The sequence below is a fragment of the Choloepus didactylus genome, chromosome 2, assembly GCF_015220235.1.
Source record: "Choloepus didactylus isolate mChoDid1 chromosome 2, mChoDid1.pri, whole genome shotgun sequence".
Classification (NCBI taxonomy): domain Eukaryota; kingdom Metazoa; phylum Chordata; class Mammalia; order Pilosa; family Megalonychidae; genus Choloepus; species Choloepus didactylus.
The window spans coordinates 167,925,216-167,944,094 of NC_051308.1; the positions used below are offsets into that span (position 1 = coordinate 167,925,216).

At 37.0% G+C, this 18,879-nt stretch overlaps 1 protein-coding gene across 3 annotated transcripts in view; it reads right to left on the bottom strand.

Annotated features, from left to right (window-relative positions):
- The window catches only part of ST6GALNAC3 (ST6 N-acetylgalactosaminide alpha-2,6-sialyltransferase 3), a 620,541-nt gene that overhangs the window by 215,410 nt on the left and 386,252 nt on the right, over positions 1–18,879 (bottom strand). For 2 of the 3 annotated variants that reach the window (XM_037826893.1, XM_037826892.1), the window contains exon 3: positions 12,178–12,587. In XM_037826893.1, coding sequence (XP_037682821.1) covers positions 12,178–12,536 — 359 coding nt within the window. In that variant the 5' untranslated portion in view covers positions 12,537–12,587. Of the gene's footprint in view, positions 1–656; positions 1,328–12,177; positions 12,588–18,879 lie in introns of those variants that run through there. The other variant, XM_037826894.1, reaches the window with a different exon arrangement.

Here is an 18,879-nt window from a genome sequence, read left to right on the forward strand (position 1 = left end):
AAATTGAAGCCAATATTAGTAATCAAAACAGAAGAATTATAGACATATACACACATGGAGTCCATCCTTATTCACAGTTTTCATCACAAACACTAAACAATATTGATCGAGCTGTTTGTCACAAAAGTTTGCTTTAAAACATAGTAAGTATCTGAAGTGAAAGCCATGTTTCACAGACAATTGCCAATACCTTGTGTCATACTTGTGAATAATGGGCTACTCCTATTGAGTACCATCTGCTTAATAGAGAAAAATGTTCATCTTAATTAGGAAATTCTGCATCTTACTTAATAATTATTGAATACCCACAATGTGCTTGGCAGCAAAAACACCAGAAACATGCTCTCTGCCCACCAAGAATCCACCTGCTAAGGAAATATGATGAACTAGTTATGCAGTCTTTTCTGTTTTCAACATATTTTATGTATCTCTTTCCAGGTGACAGAATTGCAAATGGTTCACTGTTTGGAAGGGTCTTCTCTCCTAATTAAGGTGGGATGGCGAGCTCTCAGATGAATTATGAGTGAAGCAAAGATAACGAGGAGATAAAAGGCAAATTAATTACATTCACCATGAAGCATAAGTGCAATTTACTCCACTACGGAAGAAAATTTAACACACTCTTAAATAAACCAAACTGTATTTGTTATGGATTGACAGATTGGCACTAAAGAACATATCAGAAACCAAATTTGTAGTGGAGAAGTCACCTTGAAATAGCAACTGTTATTTGTTTTGCATTTATCTCCAGAACTTCAGAGGCTCACAATGATAAGTCTATGCTATGGGATACTTATTTCATCAAAAGGATATTAACATCTTGGTTAATAAACATTTAATGGCTAAAAATCTACTAAAGACTACAAGAATAAGACAGATTGGCATCCCCTTCCACAAACCTCCAACTATATCCCTTTCTCTTTCCCCTACCTCCAACCAACCAAAGTTGAAAAAAAATCACGTCTACTATTACAAAGGTATAGAGGAGCATTCTGGAGAATAAATAACCTAATCACAGCAGGAGATTAATGTTACATATACACAAGTGATAGTTTCTTTGCATGAATTATCCAATAATAACATCAATTATCCTTTCAGTGAAAAAAATAAATAAGATGAAATAGTTTTTTTCTCCAATAATTGAATTTCTGAGGTATGACTGTTCAGGTCCTGAATTCTGACCAGTTCTCCACTTTGCACAGATAATATGCTTCTAGAAAAGGTTCTCCATCCACCTTGCCAGTGTCTCACTGAATGTTTCAGTTTCTTGAAACACTCTCCATTAAATCGTATGCTTTCCTCACTCAACCCTCTTCATAAGGAAAACCTACAATGCATGAAAAAGAATGCTATCACTTGGTCATAATGTTACTTTTTTGTCCTCAGGTTTCACTGTTTCGCATAAATCATCAATGCTATCTCTAGAGATGCAAGCTCTAAAGGAAGGGCCCTCATTAGTAAAATGGTAAATCAGAGAACAGAGTATCATTCAGTATCCTAATTTTATGGATATGCTTCCTAGATAGTCACCTTACTCACATAGTTTGGGCAAAAGCGAAATTACACATTGGCAGAGGTAATGCTGTGATGATGGCAGTTGTCAAACAGTGCCAATCTAAACTTTAAATGAATATAACTTGAAAAAAAATTACATGACAGAGGAATAATGACTGTCAGGGTAATAAATACCTAATGAGCAACATTGTAAAGCAAATAGCAGGTTGAACATACATCCAAATGTTGATTCTTGACTGAAAAAGTCAGAGAACAGAATGATTTGTCTCTCTGTCTAGAATGATAAAGCATCCCTTCCTCATAAGCTAATGAGCAGCACCATCTGGCATGATTACAGGGGAGCAAGATCTTAAGAAAGTGAAGAGTAAAATGACAGAGTTGTAGTAGGATTTTCACAGGATGTTAAAACATTCCTTTCCATTAAAAATATTGTAATAAAAATAATTTTAAATGTTCATACACACTACACCAATAATGCAAGGATTATGGGATCAAATGTTTTCATAATAATTGAATAGGCTTCCTGACACATTAGGAAGCTTTCTCTACCATTGGGGTTGTCAAATTGTGGCCCAGGAGTAACAGCATTACTTGGGAATTGGTTAGAGATGCAAACTCTCAGGCCTCAGCCCAGACCCTTTGACTCAGAAACTCTGGAGGTGGAGCCCAGCAACCTGTGTCCTTAATCAGCCCTCCAGGTGATTCTGACACAGGCACATGTTTGAGAACCACTGTTCTACCAAACTCATTAAGAGCCAGCCATTTTTTTCTGTTTCTACAGGATACCAAAGAAATTAGTTAATTTGGTTGATGCAGTTTAAAGTGGCCCATGTGCTGAAGAATAAAAATCAGCCAGAGCAATTCCTTGAGCAAAACTATTATCTCTTTGGGTAAGAGAGTAGTTATCCTAGTATCCTTTGGTAAAACAACAACAGAATAAACTGCCTTCAACTCTTAACTTGCTTACACTTTTTCTAAGTATATGGATTTTATCTTCTTTTTAAGCTAGTTTGATCCACCCCTAAGGCAAGTATTTCATTTCCTTGAATCCTTTATTCACTTGTTCTTTCACCTCTAGTTCTTTCATTCAGCAAATATTAATTAAGGATCTACTACGTGCAATGCACTATTAGGTTCTTGGGTTATACCAATAAACAAAAGAGATAACATCCCTGCCCTAAAGGAACATATATTGTAGTGGGATGTGACAGAAATTAAATTATAAACATCATAAATAAATATATTACATAGAAGGTTAGAAGGTAAACAATGCTATAACTAAAAAGGAAAAGTAGAACAGGATAAGGAGAATTGGGAATGTTGGGTAAGTGAGGTGGGGATTTCAGTTTTAAGTAGAGTGTCACAGTAGACTCATCGATTGAGTGACAAATGAACAAATGCTTGAAGAAGATGATGGAGTTGGTCATGCAATATGTGTGTGGGGGGTGGGGGGAAGTTCCAGCAGAGATCTAGCGTAGAGGTCCAAACAAGGGAGCATGCACGGTGTGTTTGAAGAGTAGCTACAAAGTCTGTGTGGCTGAGTAAGCAAGGTGGGAAGCTTAATAAATAAAGGTCAGAGAGGAAACAGGGGACTAAATCATTCTTTAAGTCATTGTAAGTCAAAAAAATTTTCACTTTTACACAAGAGGAAAGGGGAACTATCACAGTTTTGAGCAGAAGAGTGACATGATCTGAATTATGTCAAAATGCTCTCATGAATTTTCTCCTCTAAATCTGTGTACAAATTTATCAACCATTTATGCAAGAAGGAAGACACTATTGTCATTTTTTCTTTTCTTTCATTTATGTTCATTGTAAGTATTTATTTAAATGTATTTTCACTAAGACAATTCACCTTTTTTTTTTTAGCAAAGGAGAAAATTTCTTCTGGGAGATAATTAGGAGTTAAATTTGGGTAGTGAAGCTCAGATCATTTCAGGGTAGTTTTCAGTTCTTCTTTGCTTTGGTCTTTTGTTTTATGTCTTCTGTGGTGACCACTGTATTTGCCTCCTAAGTCCCATGAGTATAACCTCGGTCATGGGCACAAGGATTTGTTTTTGTTTTTTTTTTCACCAGGCAACTGACAGCTAACAGAATTGTGAGTAAAGACTCAGACCTCCATTGCCACTGAAGTGAAAATAAAATGGAAACCTGTATTTGAGGAATAACTCTGTCAGTGACTCATTAAAAACCCAGTGCCTAGTCACTCAAATCCTAGAGAAGGTAATGGATTTAGCAACCTTTGGGTGAGTTAGAAAAAGCGGTGGTCTCTATGAGGAGAGCTGTGGAAACTTTTCTAACAAAATCCTAAATTAAGTAGAACTTATATTGTTTGGCATTACTGTGACCCCTATATGCTGAAGAAAAGTATTATGAAATTTGCAACCATTTCAACAAGTGGCAAAGGGACTTTTAAACCCAAAAAATTATCTGGTCTTATTTTATGCATGCATGCATCCATCCATCCATTCAGCCAGCCAGCCAGCCAGCCAGTCATCTATCTATTAAATGTTACTGAATGCCTTTTAGATTCAAGCATCATTCTCAGGTCCTTAGGGAAACAAATGCATAAGACCTGATATTCCCTCTTGGGGATTTTCAACATAAATAGCAGCGATGCATGGTAGAGAATGATACTTTCTATGAGAGTCTAAAATGCTATGGGTTTTCAGAGGAGGGAACATGAATTCCACAGAGGGATATCATGAAAGTTTCATGGAAGAGGTAACATTTGATTTGGTCATGAGGTATGGAATGAACTTGTGCACATCATGATAGGAAGAAGTACATTCTAGGCAGAAGGAAAAATTTCTGCAAAGGCATAGAGGAGGAATACTGTGTATTATTAAAATAGACACATTCATGAAAGGCATTGAAGGCCTAAACCAAAATCGAGGTAGAAGTAATGATAGAAGAAAATGAGCTATTGCTAAGATTGAGTCAAGGAAACCTTAAACATCTGTGGGCCATTCAGCTGAAAGAAGTAGAGTAAAAACAAGACATTTGTTTGGAATTTTGGTGGCATGCCATTACTAGACTAGGTCTGAGGATAAAATGGGGATGGGTGCCTGTTTTTAAGAGGTTTTCTGTCCAATGAAGGAAATAGACAAACACAATAAGACAGACAAAGAATTCCCTTGTTGAGTGGTGAAGGTCTTAAGGAATTCTGAGCCATATCCTTAACTGGCTCAAGAATAGGGAAAGGTCACAAAAAGCAATCAACAACAGGGAGAATTACCAAAGCTTTCTGGGAATCACCTACTCTTGATCTGTGTATTTCTCTGGTTCAAGGAACAATGAAGTGTTGTCTCGTCCCTCTGTTCAAAGTCATCTAGAATAGCACTGTCCAAGTGCGTTCTGCAGACCAACAGCATCCAGTCCTGGCCTGGGCACTTGTTAGAAAGGTAAATTCTCAGGCTCAGCTCCAAATCTATTACATTAGTATCTCTATATTAACAAGAATTCCAGGTGACTTGATGCACATTTAAGCTTAAAAAGTTCTGATCTCACCTAAAGAACCCATTGTTTACTAAGAAAAGAGACAGAAAAGGAAGTCCATTTAAAAGGTCAATAATATATCATATAAGATGTCTCTTATTTTTGTTCCCAAGGAACCAATAATTCAATTCAATAAACCTCTGTAGAACTTCTACAACATCCCATACAATATGAAAATATTTTGAAATGGTTGTCCAATCAATTAAAATTTTAATAGTACTGACTGACATAATTTAGGATTCAAAGTTTCAAAACAACCAATTCTGTCTTTAAAGAGCTAAGCTATGCAGGAATTCATGAAAAAAAAAAGGAAAAAAAAAAAGTCCTTGGTTCATATTTTTTAAAGGATATGTATATAACCATTCAATTTTCTAAATTTTGACCTAAACATGGAGAGAGAGATGGTCAACAACAACAAAAATCAAAGAGCAAAAATCAAAATTATAGAAAGAGGGAAGTAAATTAACTGAACTTAAGCAAAATCCCATGGCGTAAAAAAAAAAAAAAGTTAAAGGAAAGAAAAAAACCTTTAATGTCTATATAATTGTTAAAAGTGTGGACATTTTCTAATGAGGCTTCTATTATAAGACTGATTTTTCTTTGGGTTTCATACCCTTTGCAGTGTTCAAAAGCCTTGACATTGAAGGGAATGTTCAACAAAAGTGTCTATTGAGACTTAAAAGACCTGTCTATACAGCATAATCTGGCCAGCCATTCTGTAAAACCCGCTTCGTCTAGCCCAGGAGAACTTTATTTCCCTAAGTACTGGCTGCAAGTCTTGATTTCTAGACAATGACCAATGCTGTCTGTATGGCCTTCACTTTTAAAAATACTGTCACTGAATCTTCAATGTTTCTCTTGTTTTAATCCTAAACTAAGCTATTTTGTCAAATATATCATAGTTTCATCCAGTACGTTTTTTGTTTTTGTTTTTTATTTGACACATGAGAGTTTGGTATTGATATTTTAAAATATACCTGTCTCTCTCTTTTTTTTTTTAATTGAATTTTTGATTTCCAGCACAGGTGCATTACAGGGGAGGCCTAATGTAGGTCATCAGATGTCATCATGACTAATAAGAAAAAGAAAGTCTCCTGTTTCCCGATGCTTGTTAGCATGAAAGCACAATCCTGGATGCCCTATTATGCTTTTTGACTCAGGAATCCTAAGGTTCTGCCTACTACTGCTGTGGAACTTATTCACCTGCCAAATACATTGGCTGGGGTGAGAACCGTAATTCATTTTAACAGAGGTGCATCAATAGTGCTCCTGAAAAAAGCTGAGATGCTGTATTTGCAAAAGACCATATTCAAAAGAGAAAAAATGAAAATGATATTTTAAATATTATGCCCTATCTTTCAATCCAAGAATTTTTCCACTTTGCCTATTTTCTCTTGGTCCAGGTTTTCACAGGGTTAGGAGCTATTTTATTCTGAGTTGGAGATCTTTATTTTGGGGGTCCAAGTTCAGTGATATTTCTTTGGGTGAAATAAGCACATTTCTGTGTTCATGGCTGACTCTTAGAGCTAGCGTAGTGTGTTTTTGCTTTTGTTTCTGCCCCTTCTTCATTGCTGCACAGCTGGTTCCACAGCTCACCTCCTGCCCTTGTGCCCTGTGAGAGGGGAATCTCACAGGGAACCCAAATTCTCAGGTGAGAAGGTTTGAAAACTCTTCCCACTCTAGAAACTACTCCAGTCTGCAAACCCAAAGGATATGAGCAAATCTAATCCTAAATTGGATCCCACAGCAGCCCAAGAAACTTTCAAAATGGCCAAACTGAAATAGCAGAAGCTGGGCTGTACATAAAACCCATGCCGGATTATAAAACTGTCACCACAGAAGCAGTGAGGAATGACACATCACTGATTTATTTTTCTCTCCTGAAGATTGAGTGGGAACGGAAAGATTCCCACACGACAAAGATTAGCCAGGTAGAGAGCTTGATATTTACGAATTAGTTTGCATTTTGTCAGTGTTTTCTGAAAGTGACTTTTGTGCATCCTTTTTTCCTAAACGATCCTTAAAAGAATTCCGTCCCTTCTCATCCTCTTCACCTGAGGCAGTAACATCTTGAAACATTGATCTATTTGCTGCGAGCTTTCATTACTTTCATCTATCCCTGAAGGCGGAGCCGCATTGGTGCCAGCTAATTAGGACCTATTTAGGGCAGCTTGGGGCCCTTTATCAGCCGAAAATTAGTTTTGTTCTTTTAATAAGGACTATAGCTTTCTCAATTATTAGATTGAGATTTAATTAAATAATGTGCCTGCATTTGCCAACATATTTCTAAAGTGGGATACAAGCGGCAATCGCCCACCTGCCCATAGGTAAGTGGAATATTTCACACTGGCTTTCTATTGCTTCTCCAGGAGAGTTAACATTCCTTCTGCATCTGTGCATAGACAAGCACATGCATATCACAGTCGTCACAGTGTTGAGTGTGGCACCATGTGCTACTGTCAAGCCTTACAGCACCTCAAGGGTATTTCAGTCTTAGGACATATTAATGCAAATGTGTAAATGTCAGCAGGGCTAATATTATTTCTGCATACCAATCATTCAAAGAGAAAAAAAAGAGAACCATTTGTCCAGATTGTTTTGAATATAAGACCTTTAATTCCAAAGGTTTCTGGAAAGAATGAAAGTTGCTTGTAGAATTCACAATTCTTGTTTCCCAGCAACATATTTGGTAAGTGAAATATAAAGGTGACTACTGCACAAAGGACCCAGAATTTTAAAAAAAACTGGGCCCAGATGAAGAGACAAAGAGCCAGCAGCCATCTCTTTCTTTTCTCTCCAGTCCTTCCCACAAGGTCACCCTCTCTAATTGACAAGCCAAATAATTTTAATCAGTAACTGATAAGAAAGCAAATTAAATTTCATTTGGTTTGTAAAGGTATTCAAATATGTTCATGAGTTGGTCTAAACTCATCCCAAGAAGTTCAGTGGTGTACATAATTCTTCTACTACTTCATGTTTCCTCCATAAGGAATCCCTAAGACAAAGATAAAAACACTGGAAAAATGAATAGATGCCCACCTTAAATTGGCGAGACATTTTTACAAGGGGATTTTCACAGTTTGAAGAAGCAAAGCAAGCTGGGAATTCTCGACCGATATTTTTTTGAGGAACTGCACATAATCATTTTCCTATCATGTAACACTTCAACTACTAGTAACATGATTTTTTTTTTATTTTATACATTATACATCATAATGGTGGCATGATCTCTTCATGATGATGAAAATGACTACTTGCTAAAAAGTACTTCCAGTAAGTGCAGGTAAACCAATAAAAACAGCTTTACAACAAAAGTAAAATCACTCCTACCAACCCCTGCAATGAAGTATACCACTTAACTTAGTCCTTTTTACTCAGGAGGAAAACATTGAAAACTTTTGTTGGGATATAACCAACACAAACTTTATGAGCATGGCTCCAATATGAATGCTTAAAATGTCTTCTTTGATGCAAAACAGTCTTAAAATGTTTACAGTAATCACATTGCTGGTTGTGCTATTATTCTTTTCTAAGATTCTTGTGGTGTGTCTTGTGGGATAAAGTAGAGGAAAGACTGCATTAGCGTCTTTGGGATTTCTGATTGTCAGCATGGTAGAAAGAAGAAACAGATGCAAGACAGAATGAAGTAAAATAAAATCCCAATAGTCCTGAATTTTGAATTGGAAATATCATTTTGAAGTCATAATGATTTTATTTTTAAACAATATATATAGCAATACGTTGTTTATATACTAGATCTTTCTACTGAAAAGGGCAAGAAATGCATACCAACTCAGGGCAATGAGTAGGCCTATCAGGCAAGACCAAGGGTCTCTTAAATACTTTTTCCCATGAAAAGGAACCAAGGTTCAGTGGTGAAATGTCTCCAGATCTAATGTATACAAGAAGAGCCTGAAACATTCTGTTATACCAGGAAGTAAAGAACTATCCAAGTCCTCATGAGGCATGTTAAAAGGACTCAAAGCCAATTTGAAGTGGTTTCCCATGGGCTGAAATAGGACCATTTGAGCACCAGTAAGGATAATAACTGTAGTGAATTAAAACACTTCAAATATGTTTAAGTCAAATATATTCAAGTTCAAGTTGATATGAAGATATTAATATAATAAACTTACTGGTTACCTTTGGAGGATGCTAGGGAAACAAATTAATTAAATTAGTAAATAAAGAGAGCACCAGCACTATCTCATACCTCATGGTAACCAAATGGTTAATGAGGGCAAGTTTTTCTCTATAAAGTGTTTCAGCTAATAGATGAAAAAGAAATAATAAAATGTCACCATTTTGCAACCTCTAATGAATTATTGGATCTAGGCAATGATCAGTAATAGTTGCTAGCATCAAAAAAAAAAAAAGAAAAAAAAAAAGAGAGAAAACCAGACAATATTCTTCCTGATTGGAGTACCAACTAAATGGTCTTGGCAAAACATCAGACTGAAATCCAATCAAGCCTCACACAGAATATCAGTGTATAAGAAATACATGGGGATGTAGTCAACAAAATCCAGATGTGGGAAAACTCTACAGGAAAATACTTGTTTTGTTCAGTAACACAGAGAAAAGAGAGGAACATATAGGCTCAGGGAAATATAGGAGATGTATCAATCAATTGTACTTTACAAACCTTATGCTAATCCTGAGTCACATGAACTGTTAAAAATATATATTTATGAGGAAACTAGAGAAATTTGAAAACTGCCTAAATACATAATGATATTACAGAATTACTGTTTATTTTTATGTGGGACAATGGTATATATTTTTAAAGAATCTTCATCGTTTAGATATACACTGAAATATTTATGGATGAAATGATATGATGTCTAGGATTTGCTTCAAAATAATCCAGAGGGAAGGACAACTTGGGCAGGGGTATAGGTGAAACAAGATTGGCCATGAGTCCATACTTATTTAAGCTGAGGGGTAGATATACAGAGGTTCATTACATCACAGTTTTCTCTATTTTATAAGTTTGATATTTTCCTTCAAAAAAGTTAAAAAAATATTCTTGTTTAAAATTTGGCAATGAATGTCAGATCACCATAGGAAATCCTTAGACAATAAAATCTGCACAGCTGAAGCTAGGATATAGAATTAAATCACAGTAGAGATGGCTGTCATGTTGACAGAGGTCATATTGGTCTACCTTTTGTCATCCAACCAGACCCTACTTACACCACCCATTCTACCCATTTCGAAAACACCAGTATGGCCATCTTCTGCTGGGTGCAGTGGTCAGTGAAGGACAGGACTATTCCACAACCAGAGAGGAAGAGACCCAGTGAAGAAAATAGCAAGAAAGCATCATAGTAAAATACATAAAACCATTTTGGTAACTCCACCAATAGAATGACATCTACAAACTGATTTCACTACATGAGCTTTTTCCCACTGTACAAACAGCTTTCCTCATCACAGCCAGTAAGAAAATGAATCTCCCAAAGCTCTTCTCTCTCGATTCTTACAGTACAAACCACACATCTGTGACAGTGTTGCCTCACTGTAAGTTCACAGCAAAGGCCAACATGATACAAACTCATTGGAGCAAACAGCCTGCTAAGCTCTTTTCTGATTCCCCCAAATGATGGTGGGACTTGTGGTTATGACTGGGCGATACACTGAAGGCCAAATATGACAAATGAAAAACCAAATATACATGATTACTTGCATTGCTCTGGGCTAGTGAGAGACCAGAAATCATCGAAGCCCCTTGAGAATGGCATGTTTACACATTATGGTGCTACAGGTGAGAGTGTTTCTTTGGATCACTATAAATACTCCTTTTATCTCCACTGCCTGTCTCCTTTCGACATCTAATGCTATACTGATTCAAATCTAACCTTTGGGATTCTTCTTGCTGACTCCAACAGGAGAAGTGGCTGTTACTGTGGCTATTTCTGTCTTGCATTTCATACGCAGCTGTGCATTTTTAGTGCTCAGAATAGAAAATGCAAAATTTAAACTGACTCAAGACATCAATAGGGAAGTCTGTCAGGTAAGATTTTACAATAAATGTCAATATTCAAATTATACAAAGAATATCAGAAACCACCCCCTCACCCCTGCCCCTGCCACAAACATACCCCACTATATAATTAAAAATCTAGATTTGGTAATATTGAATAGTGAAGACAAACATTCTGGGGAAATCAGAATGTTAATATTGGAATTATAGCCAATGATAAATTATCCGTGGTATTGCACAAATAAGCAAAAATTCACAGATAATTTAAAAACATTAACCATTGGTTTCAATATTTTCCTTCAGCAGTTCTTTATCATAGCTAGATTTATGAACCAACACTGAGTGATTTGTAACCCCACATTTATTCCACATCCTGCTTGGCTTTCTAAAGAGGAAGAAAAACTGGCAAGCAATAGAGCTAAATTGGAGATAGATAAGAAAAGGGGGGCAGAGAAAAGAAGCAGGAGAAGTAGGACAAGGAGAAAAATGAGGCCAGCAGTCCTGAAAAGGGAAGTGGGAAAGAGGGGTTACAGAATCCTGTGGAAGAAATGGATCGAATGAAAGGTGCAAATTAGTTTTTAGATAATTCAGTGAAAAGTATTTAACCTCATTACTCGTCTAGAATCCAACTGTCCATGATTTCAAGTGAGGCATAATTTCAATATGTTTTTCTCCTTAACATGTTAGATACCAAGTTACGATGTTCAAGATAACAGGGTCTATTTGCATGTGAGAAGCTATGCAACTTTATTAGAGAATCAATAGGCTGTTGCAGGCCCACGTAAAATTTTGCCAGTTTCCAGAGGCTGTAGGTCAATGCACAATCCTAAAGTTCCTGAACATTCCTATGTTTTGAAACAGAAACGTGCGGGTTTCCTCTTTCAGCTAAAATATAGTTTAATCAATAGCAAATTGAGCTAAATAAGAAAAGATCTAAAGATATCTTGGGGAGGCATCCAGTGTTTTTTGGAGCTTCAAGCCAATTGAAACAGAAACATCAGAACGTAGTAGAGGTAAAATAAACAGGACCTACTGCTGGCTCATTAAGTAATCATAATAGTAAAAAACATATTAACAATTAATTTGAAAAATAAACCCTGTTTGATAGGTGGCAAAATGACTCAGCGAACACTTAGGTAGCAAAAAAGAAAAACCAGGCTATTTCAGAGAGGACTCACCTGTCTTTCCCAGTCTCCTGCTTGAAAACGCCATCACAGTAGCTCATGCGCTTCTCTGTGGTCACGTAAATTTGGGCATTCGGATAGATGTCAACCGTCTTTTTCAACATGTTGTAAACAATGCCATTGCCGTCTTTCCTCATATTGCGGAAAGGGCCCCATATTACATAAATGGTAGTGTTTGCTTCCTTGAAAAAATAGTCAGGGTTTTTTAGCAAAAGGGGAACGCTGGTATGGGACACAACTCGAATCATTGTCATACGACCAACGTCTTCTTCGAAGCCCTTGGTGGGGGCGTTGTTCATTCTCCAGATGCAGGAGGAGCGGTCTATCTCGTTCCCCACTTTCTGCCCAACCATCTGACCTGAGTTTGACACGATGGCACAAAGGTTGCAGTCCAGTTGCAAAGGCTGAAAAACACAGAGAAAGAAAGCAAAAGGGAGAGGCATGTAAATCAGTAAGTCCCACCTATTCAAACAAGTTACTCTGAAAAAATAGAAGTGTCAGATGTTGTGTGGGATTGTTAAATATGGGAATATCTCTGAAAAATATAAAGCAACCCTATAGTCATTGCCATAGGTTATTAAGTCAGTAGTGAGCTTCTCTAAATGATGTGAATATGTACTGTTAAATAATTTTCATTTCTATCCCCCATGTTGGTTTAGAATTAAATGGAAAAATAGTAACTTATTTTTCACTCCAAATGGTGATTCTTCATTTAGAACTGTAACATCAAATGAAATAAGGAAATACAGAAAGATTTGATCTCTTTATTAAGGACAGTGGCAAAAAAGAAATGCAAAGGAAACATATCCAGACATCGATTCTGTGTTTTACTTATATTTTTAAATGGTTATGTAGCAGTTGATAAAAATAAGAAGAGTTCAGCAAATGATGAGCTATCTTTTCAGGATGCGGAACTACTTAAGACAAGTCCCAGGCTAGCAAAATATTACAAGATTCTTAAAAAAATTGCTTTGGGCTACCATGTTAACTGGCTTTTGTGCCTAGATGGATTTATTCTAGATGGATAAGAAAGGCCTCTTTAAGAACCCAGAGAAGGCACCTACTTAGTCTCTGCAGCAAGTCTAACTACTACCACCCTTGTTTAACCAATGAGGTAAAGGAGACTCAGAGGTTAAGTATAAGCTCTCAGGACTTACATATGATAAAGAGAACATGGTAGATTCAAACCTAAATTTTCTAACTCTAAGACTTCTGCTTCCTCCTCAGCAAAGCAAATAAATTATTTTTGCCCTTTCCCTCTCACATGAAGAAAAGTCACCGTATCTTTTAAACAGCGATATGAAGCACTGTGCTTTGCTGATACACATCTGTCTCATCTCCTTTCTGTGAGCTTCTACACTTTATTTCTGATATTTGATCCTAGATTTTTGCTGTGTCTGTTGGTCGGTGGATGCTCTCTCACTGAGTACCCTGCTTATTTTATTTGTTGTGTAGTACTTTAATTTATTGTTTCATTAGACACTAGACCACAGACTTTATAAAAGCAGAAAAATGTCTGTCTTCATTTTATCGCCACTCCACGGCAGTCCCTGGAAAACCCCAGAGCTCAATATAGAGTGGTTAAGGTAGGAAATAAAAGCAACTGAATTCATTCGTTAGGAGCCTGAGAATTGAACTTAATATTAGGGAAAAATGGACTCTTTTAATTCATTTAGAAATGTTGATTTAGATAAAAGAGAAAAAGCAATCCAAAAGAAAGCACCATAGAGAAACATATCAACAGGATCAATCTAGATGATACAATCTAGATGGGTAAATTGAGAGGAAAAGTGCTCACTTAATAGAACTGTGACAGGTCATCTTTTCTATCAGGGGTAGGTGCTCAAAGTAGTTACTGAGCACCTAATATGTGCTAGGCAATGTACCAGGGGTTGGAGATTCAGCTGTGAAAAATAAAAACAAAAACCCCTGCCCTCATAGAGCCTACATTCAAGTGGGTGGAGAAAGGCAATAAACAACTCGGTATTAATAAAATGTTAGATGGTGACAAGTGCTAAACAGAGAAAATCAAAACAGGGAAGGGAAGAGAAAGTATTGTGTGTGTGTGTGTGTGTGTTTGTACTGGAGGGTAATCAGGAAAGGCCTCACCAAGAAAGTGCTATTTGAGGAGAGACCTGAATGAAGTCACAAGGTCTGGCTTTGTGGATAACTGGGAAACCAGCCTTCCGGATGAGTAAAAGTCAGTGCAGATGCAAATGGCCTGAGGTGGGAGAGGAGGGTCAGGGAGAACAGAGTGGCCTGGCAGAGGCAGGGGAGAGCAAGTAGGTATCAGGGCAGAGGATGACAACACTCATCACTTAGGGCCTGTTACTCTTCATGAGATGGGAGCTGTGGGAGGGCTCTGAGCAGAGGCGAGGGGGAGCCGATTTATATTTTAATAGTTTTGGCTGCTGCGTGGAAAATTGACAAAAAAGAAGACAAGTGTAGGACAGGGAGAGCAGGTGACTGTCACTATCCTGGCAAGAGAGGATGATGTCTCGGACCAGTTAGAGCAGCAGTGGAGGTGACAAGAGGTTGCTCGAATTCTGGATATATTTTGAAGGTAGACCTACTGGATTAGCCAGTAGATTGAATTGAATGTGGGGTGTTACAGAAAGGGAAAAGTCAAGGATAAAATTCAGATTTTTAGCCTGCATAGCTAGAAAACTAGAGTTGCCTTTAACTAAGAAAGAGAATGCTTCAGGAGGAGCAGGATTGGGGCAGGAAGATCAGGAAATCATTTTCTGAACTGATAGATTTGAGATTTCTTGAACACACACTTATGCATCAAATTTTACTTAAAAGCTGCTTTATAAAATCTTTTTTTTATCATTTAATTCCATATCACTAACCTTCTTCGAGGTTTAGCAAATAGTCCTTAGAGATATTTTAATGCCTGCACAATATTCCATTAAATGGATATACCGTAATGTACCTATTTGCCTACTGCTGGGCATTTAACTATTATCTGATTTTTTCCTATTATACAAAAGTGCTTTGATGAACATCAAAGCTGTTTTTTAGATGCTAACTGTTATGAAATGCTTTTTTTTTTTGCTAAAGAAGATTAAGTTATTCAAATGTACTTCTTTGATTTAGTTTTTATTGTGCACCTGTAATATGCTAGAGTGACAAAGGCATCTGTTGATTTGGGAAGTCCAAATTACAGATTTTAAAAAAGCTCTACTTGCAGAATACACAAAGGTCCATTTACAAGGTGTCTCAAAACTCTGCTATCAAACTCCTATCACCCCTGCCACAGAGAGGTTTCTGAACTAAGTTGAGCAGCAGGTGGCTTGGTCCCCAGGTTAGAATAGGTGGGTAAATATATTAGGACACTTGGAAATGGGGTTATGTAGGTTTGTGCCATAGTGAAGGCTTCACCAGCAGCCAAGTGGAGGCACAAGGAATGACCCCTTCCTCCCCCACCAGGAGCCTATCTTCTAGTTGACAAGGAAGAACACAATGTTCTCCCTACCAAGGGACTTGCCACAGAGCCTGACATCCAGTGCACTTAACTGAGTCCTCCAAACTCATTAGGAGCCATGCAAATCAATGCTTGATTTAAATTATGTGTCATATGGCACAGTCCAACTTACCACCAAGATGCATCTGGTGTAGGGAGTTTACAATCCAATTACTGTTCCAAGAAGTTGCTTCACTGTGTAATTGTGGGTATATGGCTTCCACAAATTAAAATAATAATAATAACAATAACAATAATAACAATAATAAAAAGAGAAGAAGAAGAAAGAAAGAAAAAAGGCTTAGATGTGTTATAATCTACAAAATGCAGCAATTTGCCTTGGATTTCCCAGTCATTAGTGTGAATTAGCTGGTTCTGCTGTAACAAGGCTTAGTTTAACTAATAAGAATCAACATACTGGATTCACTTGACAATTGTAACCTCTGAAAGTGATCAATTAAGACATCACAATCTGTTTCATGACAACATATTGTGATGCTGCAGCTGTGCAGATTATGAGGTCAGCAGCTGACTAACAACTTGAGGGCAAACACTATGTGGAAAAACAGCCTCTTGTTTACGTGAAAAATATGTAATTGGGCAGAGAGCTACGAATGCTATGGCTTTCAGAGTAGAAGTCGTTCTGTTAACCACCCCTTCTTTTATACCATTCACTTGGCCATGTATAGTCATCACAGCCAGAGTCTTAAGAGTCTTCCATGTGCCTGTACTTCTTGCTAACAGCCCTGCCTAGCTTTCTGATTTCCTGAATGAGGAACCAGAAGATGCAGTGAAATACGGTGACTGCTGTACTTACTACTAAGTTGCAGGAACCATCTTTAAAGCATGATTGGGGTGCATGGCTGGATGAATGGACTTTTCCAAATCATAATCAGTGCTTGCTAAGGCCAAAGGGGTTTGTTTATATTTTTTAAGACACCTTAAAACCACAGTAAGCCATGACAAAATGTAAGAAATAACTAGGCAAGAATATTATCTAGTTATCTCAGTTTCTTTTACTAGCTTTATCACTGTATCATTTGACCTCAGCTTTCTCTGTAAAAATGTACTGCTGTTTCTTGAACTCTTTTATGTTACTTGATTTTGAGGCCTTGTTTGGAAATTTATTCCATATATCTCCACTCACATGGTTCTGCTTCGGTAAGCAGTTACTCTTTCTTTCGGTATTGAGGCCCTGGATGTTCTGAGATCTTTGTTAGATTTATCTGGTTCCACTTTACCAAACCTATCTTATTTTGAATGCTCCTTTTTGGTTGACTTGGCTCTATATTCTGTTTCTTTTCATTAAAAATAAACTTGACCTCTTCATCTTTGTCTCTTGTGCACTCAAAACACAACCCAAACATTTCAGTTGCCCTTAGGTTGTATCTATAAACTGGAAGGCACCACAAATATTTAGCCCATCCTGTTTGGACAAGTATGTCCATGTTAAAGAAAGCCTACAAATGTCACACTCTTCCTTTTACTTGAGGTCTAAAAAGATGATTTTTTTTTTTATCGGTAAGAACACTATGTTTGCTTTGGGTATTTTTCCCTTGCAAAAAGTATACTAATTTTATCCTATCCTAACATATTTGGTTATAAATATTCAGCTTGAGGAGAGTTAAGAATTTGGTGACATCTACTAAACAACCAAGTAATTTTTATCTAGCACCTGTCTTGTGCATGGAGTATAGGAGAGGGTAGAAGAATTCTATAATCAACTAAGGTCAATTCATGTGCTACTTTAGAGGCCCTACGGGATTGCCTTGAAAAACAATCTTATCTCTGCTGAAATTAATATTGACATTTTGCTTCCTTACAAAAAAAAGTTCTGGGATCTTGGTTGGGGGGGGAGGGGAAAGATGAGAGAAGGCGGAAGAGGGGAAACTCACTGAGAGAGACATATAAAAATGGTGTATTATATTTATTGATATACAAGTGACTGAACATCTATCACGTGCCAACCATCATGCCCAGCACATCATTATTATTGTACCACTTAATGATCATAATGAATCCTCAAGTTAGTTTGTTTTCAATCCTCATGACAGAGTTGAGGAAATTAAGATAAACATGAATTCCAGTGGACACTGGATATCTTTCCGTTAAAAGGAGGAGAATTTGTTATCTTTCATGAAATGCACCATACCAGCATTAAGCAGTGGGGAATATTTATTATAACTCACACAATTCCTAATAAACATACAGGTAAACACCTCAAATCTCACTCAGTGTTATATTAAAATTATTTTAAATTATAGATTAATGCTTTTAAGCAAGCTGGTAGCCAAGAATTTCCACCAAATAGGCAGAAATCCCCTAAATTAATCACAGTCTCCACAGGAACACTGGGGTTTGAATGTGAGTGGAATTAACCTCTCCTTTCTAGCCATGGTATGCGAAATTATATGGACATATTTTTCTTAATATTTCCAGTTTGAAATATGGCTGAGATTTTAGTCTACTAAGACAAACTAATCATGATCAATTTTATTAGTTTAAAAATGATCTTCCACATCTTTATATTCAATCTGCTTTTCAAATTATTTCTTTCATAACAGAGGTGAGGTTGTGTTTCTTTTTCAAGCAATAAGATATTTCTGTCCATTCTAGGGGGTTAACAAAAAGGGCTGTGGCAGGTGATTTTATTTTCTAAGCTGGAGTCTGTGACTGAAGGGACGATCCCTCATTTTCCTCTCATCTGAAAGCCTCCCTGAGGTGAATTCACTTTAGAAATCTACACCGGCTGCTTTCAAGTCCTTGAGAATCAAAGTCATCTGGAGACTGCCGAGCCATCCTCTAACTCTTGTGACTCACCCTCCCCTCTGTATTTAGAAAGATTCAAAGACATTTGCTGATTCAGATACTACACTCACACTAAAGGCCGTTTTACAGCCACAACTATTGTTATTTTTATTTTAGTTCATGAGTATTTGATAGGCACAAAAATTATGAGGCACAGGGGAAGAGAGAAAGTCTTGTGTTCTCTTATGAATCTGTGGCGTTTTATAATTAGTTGACTTTAATCTGCCTGTGTTCCAACAATGTGCAATATTAATGTAGACTCCAGAAACCAAGTTGTTATGAAATTTTCCCCTGATATTCCCATAGTTAAAAAACAAAACAGAAGGAACTGACCAAAACAAAATCATTCACCAATTGACAAGTTTCACCTCTCATTGAGTCAGTCATGTTTCTCTTCAAACTAGTGCATATGTAGTTGGAGA